This window comes from Ceratosolen solmsi, unplaced genomic scaffold (assembly GCF_000503995.2).
Source record: "Ceratosolen solmsi marchali unplaced genomic scaffold, CerSol_1.0 scaffold14, whole genome shotgun sequence".
Classification (NCBI taxonomy): domain Eukaryota; kingdom Metazoa; phylum Arthropoda; class Insecta; order Hymenoptera; family Agaonidae; genus Ceratosolen; species Ceratosolen solmsi.
The window spans coordinates 6,028,993-6,045,430 of record NW_011948420.1 but is presented as its reverse complement, the minus strand read 5'-3'; the positions used below and the strand labels follow the sequence as shown (position 1 = coordinate 6,045,430).

Here is a 16,438-nt window from a genome sequence, read left to right as displayed (position 1 = left end):
ATCCTATTTTTCTTATCATTACATGTTGCATAAAGTATAAAAAGCAAAAACAAAAAACAAAAAACAAAAAACAAAACAAAAAAAAATTACTAAAGTTTTATATTTTTAAAAAGATGACTTAATTTCTATCGATAATCCATAAATAGTTATCTATTATCTATAATGATTACGATTAATTACAATACTAATTATGTCGTATTAGTAATTACATAAAAATGAATAATCTATTAATTTTATTATTAATAATTATAAAAATAAAATTATAAAAAGAAAAAAAAATTTCAAGAGAATTGAATTAATTGTTACTTTTTACATAACATGAAGATTTAAACAAACAATTCGACAGAAAATCATCAAAAATACATATGTCTGATTATGTTAGAAAATTTTTTAATAACTGTACTATCAATATAAAATGACAAATTATAAATGACAGATTTAAATAAACTAGGAAGAAGAATAATTTGAATTCTCTTCTAATTTTTCTATGGTATATTGTTGATGTTTAGTGTTTTGGTATCATCTATGATTCAAATAAAGTATAGTTTAAAATATATAGGAAGCAACAACCTAGAATGTATAAAGATTGTAATCATTTTATTTATATTTTTTTTTATATATTATATTAATTTAATTTAATTTACAAAATAAATCTCATAGTAATTAAAAATAATTCAATAGAAAATAATATTTTTGGATTAAATACTTTTTCTAAATTTATGAAGCTTCATGATGTGTGTATATATGCGTATATATATATATACATATTCTATATGTTTCATTATTAAAAAATGTGATAAACTTTTAGAGGAAAATTTTATTATTAATACACTATTATTTAATTATGTTTTGTTAATATATTGCGAAAAATAAGTAAAATAATTGAACAGACATATGCGCAATTAATTAACAATATTAATAGAATACATTTACTTAGATTACACTGTCATTGTATTTTAATTTAAATGCATATTGTCATTAAGTTTTAAATAAAACATATCTCATCATTATTTGATTTCGATTTTATAATAATTCCATTCAAAGCAATAAATGTCATAAATATCAATTTGCAAATATTTCAATTTAGTTGATTTAGCATATTTTATTTAATGTGCATATATCAAACTACGAATAAAAAGCAAAACTGATATAATATTCGTTAGAATTTTAAGTAAAAATACATTTATGTTCAAATATCAATACGCGCGCTCGTGTTAAAAATTGAAAAATAAAGTTTAAAGGCATGTAAAACTTATCTCATAATACATGTTATTATTATACTCTTAACAGTTTTTATCTCTCAAGTTAGCATTTAAAAATTTTCGTGATTCACGAATAATCCACGCTATTTCTTTAATAATAAAAAATACGGAATTTAACATATACTTGTATACTATAAAAAATTTCGTACTTTCATGTATAATTTAATCTTTTAGCATTTGTTTTGAAACAAACAAAAGAAATCAGAGTGACAGTGTATATGTGCTTGTATATATGTGTGCAAAGGAGGTAGTGAAAGAATAAAACAAGCAAGGAAAAAGATATTTTTCTTACTTCAATTTATATACAAAGGGGGTTGAGAGAGAGAGAGAGAGAGAGAGAGAGAGGAAGAGTGAGAAAAGCTCTAATAAGCGACACGTCAATGTCAGATATGTTATAATTTGTGTATTTGTGCGCTGTTTAAAACATCAAAAATTATTCTCAAGTTCATTCTCGCTGTGAATTGAATGTTTGTGCAATCTTTTTACATTGGCCAGATATACACGAAAATGAAAGTTTAAAAATAATTGCTAAAATGTAAACACGTGCGTAAGAAAACCTTGGTCCAATCAATTTTTGAGTTTCAGTGAGTTGCTATTTCTTCTATTTTCTTTACGGGGAAAATGTTAAAGTGACGCTTGTAATACATATGATTGACATTCTATAAATTTATTTAAGTAATACCGTTAAAAAATAATGTGATTATATAATATTAGTATTCAAAAATTTTCGCATTTTAAATAATTTTGTTCTTAAGCTTAATTTAAATCAAATAATATAAATATAATTTCTACTATACGATAATGAATTCCCAAAAAATATTGAATGCTATAATGTTATTTATAAGATTATGTCTGGAGTTGAGAATAATATTAAAATAGTCTTTTTTTCATTCGATATTCATAGCTATTTATATGTTTTACGCACTATGTGATATGTTATACAAATAGTAGAATGTGATCATGGATTATTCTTAAACTATTTTTTATTTTCGTATGTGTCTCTACGGTCTGCATAAGAAACCTAAAAGCGTCTATCTACATATTTTAAGTAATGGTTAGTTGTAATATATTATAATATGTTATTAATTGGATTGTTTCAATAATTTAACCTTATTCTTGGCGATGAAAGTTTATTAATTCTTTATGAATTATTACAATCTCATAATTTGTTTTTATTAATTTCATTAATGAATATTATTAAATATTCGATTCCTGCCATAAATTCTGCACAAATAATCGAATATCATATATTATCATAAATAAATAATGTCTTAAAATTCTAATAATTAATAATTATTTAACATCTTGATAATTTATCTAAATAAATTATTAATGCTTCTAACAATGATTTGTAATTCATATATTTAATTGTAGAATAATAAATATGTATTTCTACAATTAAATAGTTATTTTAATATAATCATTCGTATTTATATTTTTTATAAATTATATTGTGATATGCGGTTGTATTAGATGTTAATTGACCTGCAAGTACAAATAAATAATAGAAGTAATTATAAAGTTTATCCGTCCTAGATAATATAATGAATACTTTCATTCGACAACCTTATAATACAGTATCAAAGATTTGATTTAATAGAAGAATAATAATGTTAAACATCAAACATTATTGTAGTAATAATTAAAATAAATTCATATTAATAAGGTTAATAATTTCTAATATTAATATATTCTAAGTAAATGTAATTTTCATTAAAAATCCGGAATATGAATATTGTTTAAGTATATGAACGTAAAATATTATTATAAATAATGTATATTCAATTCAAGAACTCATTTAATTTTAAAGTCTGTTAGAAAATTCTATTTCGTCTTTTAAAAAGATTATTATATAATAATATTTTTTTTATTATATCTGAAATACATGTATTAATATTTTTTTTATTTGTTTTTTTGTGCATGTATACCGTTTGAGTTAATATAGTGGAAAATAAGCAGAAGATGGGAAAATCGATTTTTCTATATAGCTTTAGCAAAGTTATTCGAGGTTAATAGTAAAATTCCTACCGAAATAAGGACGTTTTTAAATTTTCAATTGCATAATAATTATTCCTGGAAATTTATTTTACAGCGAATTTGATAATTGAATCAATACAAACTGGTTTATGTAAATTAACTTTTATAGCTACTTACAGTATTGTCGGCGTTGATTTTAATAATTAGAATGTGAAAGTGGATATGTGTGGTCCAATTACTAGTTTTTTTTTTGTTTTTGGCATTTAAAAATTTGTAATTTAAAAATTTGTACAAATTTAGAAGTACAATTTCTTTTATAATTTTCAAACACAAGCAATATGAAATAAATGAAAAATTGAAGTTTAATCATAATTTTAATCGTATCTTTTGATATAATGTATTTAATCTTTATTTACATCGACATATTTATTAAAGCAAATTAATATATGATTTGATCTTTGATAATTATTTTTTGTTGAGATATGTACGTTTAAAAAATAATATTATAAAATAATTCGAATATACGAAGAAATTATATGTTAACAACATTTGTAATTAAAGTAAAATATCATTTAATGCATGAAGAAATAAAGTTTGACACGTCTTTAATGAAAATTAAATATATAACATAGTAAACTGAGACATTTATAATAAAATTTCAAGTTTGAATAGTAAAAAGTATTTGCCAATTTCCGCTGCATGCAGAAATTGGACTAAATTCATGTATACTTAGTATGCATATATAGTAATGCATATTTACATAATTTTAACGAGAAGATTTTAACGAACCTTTTCTAAAATATTGAATTATAATTCCAAGCTTTGCAAATAATCATAACAACGCCAAATAACACCGTAATCATCACGGCCAACGGCAATAATCATTATTAATTATCTATCGTAATGGTGAGAAAGTAAAATATTGTATGTTGGATGTCGTAGGTTTGTGAGGATACTCTGGCAGAGCACAAGGAACGACTGGCTGAATTGCGCGGCCTCGTAGCGCAAATCGCTTCGGACGTTGGTTTGGACGCGGGTGGGCCACTGCAGAGCGATATCGAAGCTCTCGGTCAACGTCTCGAAGATATGCGCGAAACTCTATCTACATTGGCCGACACCGCAGACGCCAGAGCTCTTAATCAAGAACTTGCCCTGGCCGACATATGTCAGACAAAGAATTTCCTTGATTCCGTGCACCAGGTAAGATATATCGCATTGGCATTAACATAATGACATTATTCTACAGTAGTGTGATACCTGTGACGAGGATGGATTTATTTTCTATCCGATCGAATGCTTATTGAATTTACGAATTACTTAAAAATATTTTTTTTTTTTTTTTTTTTTTTTTTTTTTTTTTAGCACATTTCTCTCTATATTCAATCAAATAATAATTCTACATCATTTGCAAACAATGAGGTATTAAATTACTCAATTCTATATAATTGTTTATACATATTAGCTTGACTATCACTATTAATATGACTTTTAATCCACTCTTCCGTAAACGGAAATACTATTCATACTCTATAAGCTATATCGCAATAATTGACATAAGAAGAGCCGATAGCATAATGTCAAAGTACTTAATATACGATTTTAAGTTTAATTTAATATAATAAAACGAAATTATTCATTTTAAAAAATAGTAAAAATTATCAGTATATGAAAAACTATTATGAAAGACTATTATTGAAATAATAAGATATATAATGATATCATATTTTATTGAAAAATTAATTGCAAATAGACATTTGCTTTGCTTTACTGGATGTTATTATCTACCGTTGTATTATGTAGATTATAATCAATAAACAAAGGATAAAGGATAATTCTTTTTCTCTCCCTCTTTTTTTTTTTTTTTTTTTTTTTTTTTTTTTTTTTTATGTACACCTTTAACGGAATGTTTATTCTAGTTTATATTCGAGTTTATATATTATTTATAGAAAGTTTTAACTAATTCTAAACTAAATTTAACATTCGATATACAATTATTCAAAATTCAATATATAATTCATTATATAATTATTTTTAATAAATCATTATTAAAAATATTAATTCGATAAATAAAGCTGTATTGTATGAAAATATTAATTCGATAAATAAAGCTGTATTGTTAATAATAAAAAATAATAATAATAATAATAATAATAATAATAAGCTGGTAATTCTATTGATGGTGTAATTTCAATTAGTTTTTTTTTTTTTTTTTAAATTCATTAATGCAAATATACAAGTTTGTGTAAGCCAATGAATAAAAATATATTTATTTTGATAAAATTTAGTCTTTCGATGCAAGGCTTAAAAATGTAAAAATAATGATTTTTCAAAATAATTCTTCCTCGCAATGCAGGTTTATGAAACAAGTTTTATTCGTATAAATTTATATTACTTTGATCATTTTAACGAAACGTTTATGTCTATAAAACATGCTTTCATAAAAGCAAAAGTTTTCTCGTATCTCTTATAAATTATAACTATTTTCTTTTATTCCGAAAAGAATAAATAAAAAATGCATTACTCGCTTTGATTTCTACCGATTGCTCATTTACTATATCCCAAACATCACCAATTTGCGTATTTACAATATAGTATATTTTTAAAGACAAGTTCTTAATTGGTACGGGATTTAACAAAATATTGCAATCGTTGTTAAATATGCTTGATTCGAAATTGAAAAAAAAAAAACAAAACAAAACAAAACAGGGCTTTGGCCGTCGAGAATTCACCTTGCTCTCCATAAATCGAGGTGCCATGTGCCGAACACGAAGAAAATGATTCGGAACGTTTAATGCCTCAAGGTTGACCCGTTTAAATATGATTGTTTCCGCCTCCACGCTATGTAGCCTTCGTATATAATATACAGCCTCGTCTAGTAATTCCTTCATATCAATGATTACGTAGTCGGTGATGAGATGTATGGAGTATCATCAATTTATGGAATCAATCTTCAATTTATTGGATCAAATTTACTTAAATTTTAAGATCATTGAAAATAATACTCTGTTATCAAAATATATTTATAATGAATTTTTAATTGCCATATAGATAATGGTGATCATAATCTTATTGTTATTATTATTATTATTATTATTATTTTACAAATAAAAATAATGTTTTGATGTTATATAGATAACAGTTTTATTGATATATATATATATATATATATATATATATATATTTTATTTTTTTTTATCTTTTTGATTACAATTTATTAATTTCTTATACAATAATGTATATCAATAATTTTCTACATAAAGTTCATAGATTTATAGAGTGCATTATTTATTTATTTGTAATATTAATTATTTATATATATATATATATATTCTTTTTTTTTTTGTATTAATAAATTATAAAACTAAATAAGCAATTTTCGTTGAAAATATCCTGCATAATGAAGGAAAGTTCGAGCTTATCGTATCGTATTACTTTATAACAATTAATCATCGTCGATATTAATTCTTAGCAAATTAAAACTTAACGGGAAGGAAAATTTAAAAATATTACCTATTCATTAAACTCTTGTGCATTAGGATATATAGGAGAGATTCTATATACGAGAGAAACATAATCGTGTAAGAGGGAAGGAAAGAGGGACAGTGGATAGTAAGTGTCAAGAGCAGTTGGATTTGGCACAAGCCAATCATCGCGCGAGCTTACGTTTGCGTTTGCGTTTATATTTTAATTGTAGTTGGCAAAACAATTTCGTTGTGTCAAGGTTGTAAAGCCGGGCCTTATTGCATCAGTCACGAAATCCACCCACAACAGTCCTAAATGCCAGTACAGCTTGAATGAGCCACTTGCATGGTTCTGCCGAGTGGCAGCTTTCTCAACCCTAAAAGCTTCTACGACTTATTCAAGTGCTAAATGCGCCCGCCCCCTGTTCTTATATTCACGAGTATTGTCGGAAGGGAGTTTGAGGCGATGCTTGTGCGTTGCACCGATTGTACGATAATCAACTTCTTCCTGCAGTCGTGAGCGTTTCCAAAACGCTTCTTGAAAATAACAATATGCATTGATTTTGTTACTGTCAAATAATTAGGGCTTAGGACTGCATTTACAGCCATAATTTTTTATTTTACAAATTAATTTGCTTTGTTTGGCAATACTTTAATGATGATTATAATATCCAATTAAAAAAAAAAAAAAAAAAAACAGCTCTTTCAAGTATTGCCAAACAAAGGAAATTAATTTGTAAAATAAAAAATTTCTTTAATCGAGTGTACTTTAATAATAAGGATTTATAAAGAATAAAATGTGACTATAAATGTTCTTATCGAGAAAAATATTACATTTCGCTTTAATCACACGCGTTTTAAAATACTAACATGTTACACTTTTTTCATGTAATCCATATGATGTTTCTTTATGGCAAACTTTTTCGCTTTCTCTTTCTATGATTTTCAGCCCTAAATTATGATTACGAATAGTCTCGATATCCTAATATAAAATTACAATAAATTAATATAATAATAAATAATAAAGTAATTTAGATGTACATAACAATAATGAGAAACAAGTTTCTTTTTAATTAATGAATATAATATGTATTTGTCACCACGCTGTTAGACTTTTTAATGCATAAATAAGCAATATTAGTGAGTACGATTATAATCTATCCCAAACAAATTTGCTTCGTTCATTTCTCAATTGTATATAATTATTATTATCATTATTGTTATTTTCATGCATAATAGAATAACAAAATTGAATATAATAAAATTACAAAATTAAATTTCACTTCATAACATTGAATGTACGTATACGTTCGCAGATAAAAATACTCAATAATAATAATATACTAATAAACGTCGAAACGGCTTTAATAATTAATAATTCTTTCAATTAATTATATGTTCATAATTTAGTATAGCTTTAATTTAAATTTATATACGGGCAATATAACTCAAAACATAGAATCTTACTTGTACGCGATATTTATTTAATCAAAAATATCGAATGCTATATAAAAATTTTCATTTCTATAATAATAATAATAATGATGATGATGATAATAATAATAATAATAATAATAATAAGAATAATAATAATAATAATAATAATAATAATAATAATAAAAAATAATAATAATAATAATAATAATAACAATAATAATAATAAAATATATAGATAAATGTTATTATAAATATTAGAATGTATGTGTTTGTTACTGAAATTTTATCATGTTATATGTTAATGAAATGCATTTACGAATATTTTAAGATTTTGTTAATCTATTGGTATGTATTACCTATGCAACTAATTTTGTTTTAATTTTTTTTCTTTTTTACAGAGCATCCTACCAGTGGATCGGGACGAATCAAAGGAGCAGCTTCAACTCTTACGTAGCCACCTGCTTGCTCTGAGTCGTGCAGAGCCGCAGCTTCATTCAATAAAGGAACGCGCTCTTGAAATTAGTCCGACGCGGGAACCATCGATAGTGGAGGTTCTCCAGCTTTGGCAACGAGTCTTTCGCGAGACGTTTCAGCAATACCATCGATTATCAGTTCGACTTGTTCGCTCTCAAGATGTTGCTGCAGCTTTACGACTGTGGCAGGAGTACCTTGCTTACGTGCAAGATTTTCTATCCAGCAATTTACCTGGCGACTACAGCGGTCTCTCGGAGGATCGCAATCTTTGCGAGGTGCACAAGAACCTTTTGACGGACCAACAGAAGCTTATTTTAACGGTGCGCTCGGAAGATGGCAAAGATCTTTCAGTTACCGAACAATTTAATGCTCTTACGAATGTCCATAACGAAAGCCTAACGCGTATAATGGAGAGACACGCTGCTGTTGATAATAGGCTAGCCAGTTGGGAAGGCTACAGAATCGATCAGAGTAAGCTATTGATGTGGCTTAAAGACATCGATAAGGAACGTAGCAGATTACAATTGCGCTTTATTCATGTACGACGGCTCGACAAGATTTTGCAAAGAATCGAAGCCCTTTTGGATAAAATACCCAGTGGAGAATCGCAGACTGATGCTTTACAGAGGCAGCCGGAATTATTGTTGAGAAATTGTGATGAAGCGGTGGCCGTTTCGGTACGAATGGAGCATGCCGCAAACATGCAACGTATTTCTAATATTCGCGCCAGTCTAGAAACGTGGAAGGAATTCGTTCTAAGGATAAAATCATTAAACGATAAACATATCGAGCAAACTGCTAAAATCACAAAAATCTTTTACGAAACTAATCGAGCCATTGCTACAGTTTCTAAGATAAATTCTGGCAATTTGACGGAAATTCGCCAGAACTTGGACACACTGCAGCAGCATAAAACTAAACTAGTCACTTGCACAACGGATTTGGAGACTTTGGGAGTAATTACAGAGCAACTTAGAGAGTGCCTTAGCCCATCGGATATGAAATCACTTAATCAACAGAGTTTTTTGCTTTGGCAGCAACATGGCGATCTTGAGCATCAATTAGCTTTACTGATTTACAAACTCGGTGAACGCTGCACTTGGCATTCGCGTTGGGAAAGCAGGTCTGCGAGATTATTGGTTTGGATAAAAGATACCGAGAATAGAATTCACAATAGCGATACTCCAAATTTGGATGAGCCTGAAGAAGCTTTAAAGCGTTTGGATGGTGAGGTTCGGGCGGAAGTAGCTCTCAAGCAACGAGAATTCGACTGGGTGCGGAATAATGGACTTGAACTAGCGAATCTAGCTGAGCCGAGCGAAAAAGAGAAACTAGAGACGAGTCTGAAGGAGATAAATGACAGCTGGGAGGGTTTGTTAACGGCTGGAAAGTCGCGAGTAAACAAAATGGTTGATTTAATGAAAACGATGAATACGCTTCAAGAGAGACTGGCGGAAATTAGAACTTGGCTTAGTTCGCTAGAAATTCAAATATCCGAGCCTTATACGATCGAATCGGTGAATCAAGCTACAATTGATAATAAATTACGAGACCATGAACAATTTCATAAGTCTATCGAAGTCGAAAGTAGTAATATTGCTGAAGTGCTAAATCGTTGTGAAACATTATTAAATGACTGTGACACCTGTAAGGCTTCATTTAATACTGATGCTATTAAGAGCGGAATGGAAGGTTTAGAGCGAAGATGGAAAGCGATATGTGTTAAGTTATCGGAGCGCAAGCAGAGCATTATATTAACGGGTAAATTACTTGTAGAGCTAGATGACCTGGGGCACGAGCATGAGATGTGGTTAGAAAAGGTGGAAAAAGAATTACAGCAATTAGAAGTAAATCCAGCCGATCTGTCAAATCAGAATAACGCGAAAATTATGGATCGAGCTCAAAGAATTTTAGAGGACGTTAAAGCTCGGCAACCTGCATTACAAATACTCGAACAATGCTACAGTCGATTAGCGAAGGGAGGCTTGGAACCGGACAATTTGAAATCGTTAACGATGCCAACTAGGCAGCTAATAGATAGGCAAGTTGAAATATTTTCGATTAAAATTCACATAAAATTGTTTGTATAATTAATATGATTATATAAAATCTGTGATGATTTTTTATCTAAAATTAATATCACATAGCATAATGAAATTTAAAATCACGCGACAAAAAAAAAAAAACCGGGGAAAAAAAAAAAAAAAAAAAAAAAAAACGATAGAAAAATCTATATTTTAATTATTTGCTTTGCTTGTTATTTTCGAGTTTTTTGTTTTGTTTTTGTTTTTTAACCAATAGTTTTATGTCAGAAGTTTATTGAATATAATTAATGATCAATATATTACTTAAATTAGTTTTTACGCGCGTATAAGGGCTAAATGATAGTTATGCCTATTAATTAAAATACACGAAGCTTAAAATTACGGTAATCTATAAGATTGAAATAATTTATTATTATAATTCAATGCGAATAATAATCATTGTTAATTACGAAATATTTGAAAAATTGTATACATTAACGCAATAATTATTATGTAATAGATGGCATGGCCTGACTCGGATGATCGACACAATCATAGCCGCCTTACAAAAAAACCAGAAGATCTACCACGAATTCATCTCGGCGCACGGTGCCGCGGTAATCGGTTTGACTCAAATTGATGTGATGCTCACACAGTTTCAGCATCTTACAACGCCCGAGCAAGAAGTTTCACCTCTATCAAGACTTCAGCAACTCAACGATATTGAGTCCGAGTTGTCAAACAAAATTGTAATTTTACGCCAGGCAGATGAATTAGCGCTTCGAGTGATGAGTGAAGCAAACCCGAACGACGTAGCTGATATTCAGCAACTTGTCGACGAGTATCAGCTGCTTTGGAAAGACATCAAACAACGTATCGATAAACTACGTGCCGAAATTGAAGCTGAAGAACGCCAGGAAGTTGACGAGGCCGTCCAAGTGGAAACGCTTAAATTTGAAAAGGACACAGCTGTGCAAGTGGACACGTTGCCGCAACTCGCTAAGATGACGGCATCCGATGCGTATTTGTTTGAGCTGGAGTCAGCAATTAGCGAGTGTAGGGTGGCTTTGGATGCTCTTGAAAGTGCAGCTTTACCGGAGCCGACTCCAGGAGCTGGACTTTCCTCATCTGCACGAAATATTGTAAGTTACTTATTGCGAATTTTTTATTCGTATTATTAATTTATGCAGCTTTTTTTATTTTCTTATTATTTTATATTCATTGAAACCACCCGTATCAAACTAATTCTTATTATATATATTTGCTATTTAAATAAGATGAAACTCATTAATAAGTACGTTCAAAAGTTTATTTAAACTATTTATGTATTGACAAAAGAGTAGCAACTAAGTTAAATTATATATTATGATTCTATTTGTTTGATTATATTTCAAGTGAGAGGTTTCTTTATTCTGTTAGCTGAAGTAATATTTGTATACATTCAAGTATAAATCAAAGAATTTTATAAGAAATAATGACTATATAAAAAATTCTTTATATATATATATATATATATATATATATATATATATATATATATTAAAAAATAAGACGTTAAGAATAATAATTTTCAATCATAAAAGTATGAAAAATTGAAATAATTTAAATTCTATGTAGGCAAAATTAATCGGATGCTGTCAGTCAACGATAGAACTTGTTAAACATTTACATAATGTTTTATCCGAAGAGAAAAAAGTTGACAAAAATGCAGAAGTTACCGAACTCGTAACTCGATATGAGAATATTTTGAAAAAGGCACGACATCGAGAACAACAAATCCGTGAATTAAAGTAAGTAATATATTATTTGTTTATAATCTGTATAAATAACCTAAAAAAATATTATAATACAGTTATAATATTCGTATTTATATAACATAATTTTAACGTTATGTAATATGCTTGTTTACATGTAATATTTATCATTTAACATTTCCATTACAGTACATTTTTACATATAATTGATAATTTTATAGTTCGCTAGATAACTTAGTTATTAATTTTAACATAATCATATATATATATATATATATCCGTATATCTGTATTTTATAAATTCTATGTAATTATAAATACTAATACTAATTTTACTAACACATTTACATTCGAATCCCTGCAGGTTTCCCTTGGCTGGTGTTTATTGCTTCCCTTGCGAACAGTGAGTGTAGACAGGCTATTTGCTTTTTATTTATATTAATAATTTAATAACACACTTTAAATAATATTTTTATAATAATTGTATTACATATTTAGAGACTCATAGTTATAAGTAAAAAAATAACTAATTATTATTCTCATGGTTTGAATCTTGATATGGCGTAACTTAATTAAAACATTTTCTCAATTAAACTATTAATTCCTAATTCCTAATCATTTTCAAAATTAGAAATAAATGCGTAAGCTGGTAATGTAATTCGACTATCCTTTGACTTAATGCTTTGATTTAACTCGTATTTAATGCATTCCTTAGCTATACGTACATAGATATTTAATAATCTGCCTAGTTATATCAACATTCTTATTGTAAAATGACAAAAATTATTAAAAACAAAAGGTTTCATTCAAAGAATAATAATTTAAATATAAATTATGTAATTACGAAATTATGAAGTAACCATTAATGCAATATATATATATATTTAAACATAGTTTGCTTCTGTGGATTATATCGAGTCGGTAAGTGGCATTTTGTGCTATAAAATAGAAATAATTAATTAATTTAAATGAATTGATAAGAATAAAACCAATATTATATTCACGCATGAATTCTTATGAGCTGTTTGTATATTAATTATAAGTTATGAAATAGTTTTCACTATACGATTTACGAAGTAGCATATTTGATTTTTCATAACGAAGTAATTATTTTTCAATTTTCTTTAAATTCAACAAGATTTGCTCCATATATCAATTTATAAAGTAATTAATTTACTAGATAAATTTTTCATGTTTTTCATATCAGCACATCAAATTATTGAATTGGAAAAGATATTTGGTAAAAGTTTGATTGAAAAAGCTACTTTCAATAATTCAATATAAGCTCGTTTCAATCCAAAATATTTCCACACATTAAAAAAAAAAAAAAGAAAAAAGAAAAAAAAATAGAGAAACTGGAAATAAATTAATATTAAATTCAGATGATTACGTTTACATATATATATTAAATATATTGAATATAATTATATAATACTGTGCATAACATATATTATATATATATATATATATATATATGTTTCATAAAATAATGATATGAATAATATTTTCAATAAATGTCTGGAGAACGTCACATATAATAATATAATAATAATTCGTTTATAAAATAAAAATCAGAAGCTTACTCGGACAGTTAAATTAATTAATCTAAAATTAGTTGTTTAAAAAGTACCACTGATTCTCTTGGTTAATTAATGAATAGGATAATTTGGAAATTTTAATTTGAAATATTATATTCATAATATTTATTTGAATTTTTAGTGAGAGTGGTCGGTTAACTTGTCCCCTTTGCTCAAATCGCAACTGGGCTCAGTTGGATAACGATCTTTGGCGTCTGGAAAAATGGTTGGAATATGCAGAAGGTACGCAATGCGAGCAGCTTACACCATCATCGGACATTGGAGAGCTCGAGGACGCTATTCAAGATCACCACGAATTCTTATTGGACCTGGATAGTCACAAAAGTATTATCGTCAGCTTAAATATTGTCGGCGAGCATTTGGCTGATCACACGGAAAATATTCAACAAGCGGATGATCTGCGGGACAGACTCGCCAGTGCCAAGCTAAGGTGGAATGAAGTCTGCAAAACGGCTGGCAGGTGGCAAAATGCCCTACAAGCCGCCCTTATTGGCAATCAACAATTCCACAGGATCGTAGAAGAATTATTGGTGTGGTTGCAAAACACTGAGCAAAGTATCCGCTCTAGTGAACCAATCGATCTCACCGAGAGCCATAATATTTTACAAACCAAATATGATACATTTAAGTGAGTATTTTTTAATGTTTTAAGTGTCATTTATTGAATCACAGTAATTATAGATTGTTTATTAAGATATCGCGAGGTACTTTAATCTGATACACACACACGCGCGCGCGCAATTGTTTAATTAATTTTAATTTTTTCATTTTATCATTGTAAAATTTTGCTTCACAGAGAAATGCAAGAAGATTTGGAGCGATGTGAACCGAGAGTGCTTTCACTGCAAGAAATTGCAAATCATTTGCTGGAGGAACATATCGATGTTCGAGAGAAACTTAAAGAGCTGAAGATTAGATTGCAGTCCTTGAAGAGGCTAACAAACATGTATATTTTAAAATTAGGCTCCACTCTTGGTGTCGATCCACAAGACGTTGGATTAGCGGCTGCAGTCACTTCACTCGCGGTTCTTTCTCAAGATGTAAGTTATTATTTGTTCTCGATTACTGACTTTCACCTTGGCTTACAACTGTAAACATGTGTATTATAATTATTATCTACATAGTTACTAGTATTTGCTAATATTTAATGACTAGCACTAGAGATTTACTCTATCTTTAAGATTAAAATTTATTAATAAGCACAATTATATTGTAGAATTTGTGATATCGAAGCATTAGTGCATATGCATTAGATTATAAAACTTTTAATCAAACAAGTCCTTTAGTACGGAGTATTTTAATTTCAAATTAAATTTTTTTTCATACATTCACTGTAAAATATCTATGCCAAAATTTGATTTGAATACATAAAGTATAAAAACAATTAAATATATTCAAAGAAGACGTTTAAAAATACTCTTATGAAAAAAAAAAAAAAAAAAAAAAAAAAAAAAAAAAAAAAACATGATGCACAATTGCACCGAGAGCACATAAAAATGTAATTCTAATGTATTTTGTATTTTTTGTTTATAGTCTTCACTTGCACAGTATTTTATAGTTTGTTTTTCTTTTGTTAAATTGTAGTTACTCGATGATGCTGCTACTGGAACCGCTCAAGCTCAAAGTATAAACTCTGCAAAGTATGTTTAACTGCTTTATAAGCAGTCAATTTAATATATTTACATATAAAAGTAGTTACGAATAATTAGATATAAAACCATATTCTATAATTATAATTGATTACTTAAATTCCATACTATTTGAATTCACAGACACTCCAATTAATCATTAAATTTTTTTCTTCAACTGATGTTTCAGTGTTGAGGATGGAAATCAGACAGTGTTAACAAGAGGGTATCACTTCATCGGAAGGGTATTACGAGCTTCTCTTCCAATTCAAGCTCTAATGCTAGTATTACTTGGAGCTGCCTCTTTAGTACCCTCCGTCGAAGAAGATTACAGTTGTATGTTCTCTAATAACCTTGCAAGAGGTTTCACGCCTCTTGTTCAATATCCAAACGGACCACCACCTCTCTAAAAGAGAATTAAATATTTTATGCATAATATTTATTCAACAATATACTGATGGAAGAGAAAGTGAAATAGCAATTATTATTTGATAGTTTGTACAGGAGTTGATTAGTGAACGAGAAGTAATTGTAAGGATGGATATATTTTAAAGATGTGCGCGCACATCTATCAAGTAATATATATAATACTTATTTTGCATGGGACGTTTTGTATATATAGAGACGATATACGATGGACCAAGAACTTAAAATCGAGAATATTTATTATGTTTATTATTATTTGTGTACGAGATAATAATTGTGGAATATATGCAAGAAATATTAGAAAAGTAAAAAATTGTACAGATTTTATATACAAAAATAAGAAAAATATAATTTTTTCATAAGAGAAAAGTTTTCCAATGATATAATTATAATTTTTT

The 16,438-nt window shown here is 27.9% G+C and overlaps 1 protein-coding gene across 1 annotated transcript in view; it reads left to right on the top strand.

Moving 5' to 3' along the window:
* LOC105361167 (nesprin-1-like) overlaps nt 1-16,353 on the top strand; it is an 88,738-nt gene extending 72,385 nt beyond the window's left edge. The window contains exons 43-51 of the mRNA XM_011498275.1: nt 4,182-4,439; nt 8,536-10,652; nt 11,156-11,777; nt 12,253-12,425; nt 12,753-12,791; nt 14,108-14,614; nt 14,783-15,026; nt 15,571-15,626; nt 15,805-16,353. Of these exons, the coding sequence (XP_011496577.1) occupies nt 4,182-4,439; nt 8,536-10,652; nt 11,156-11,777; nt 12,253-12,425; nt 12,753-12,791; nt 14,108-14,614; nt 14,783-15,026; nt 15,571-15,626; nt 15,805-16,024 (4,236 nt within the window). The 3' untranslated portion in view covers nt 16,025-16,353. The remainder of the gene's footprint in view (nt 1-4,181; nt 4,440-8,535; nt 10,653-11,155; nt 11,778-12,252; nt 12,426-12,752; nt 12,792-14,107; nt 14,615-14,782; nt 15,027-15,570; nt 15,627-15,804) is intronic.
* Nucleotides 16,354-16,438: the final 85 nt, after the last annotated feature.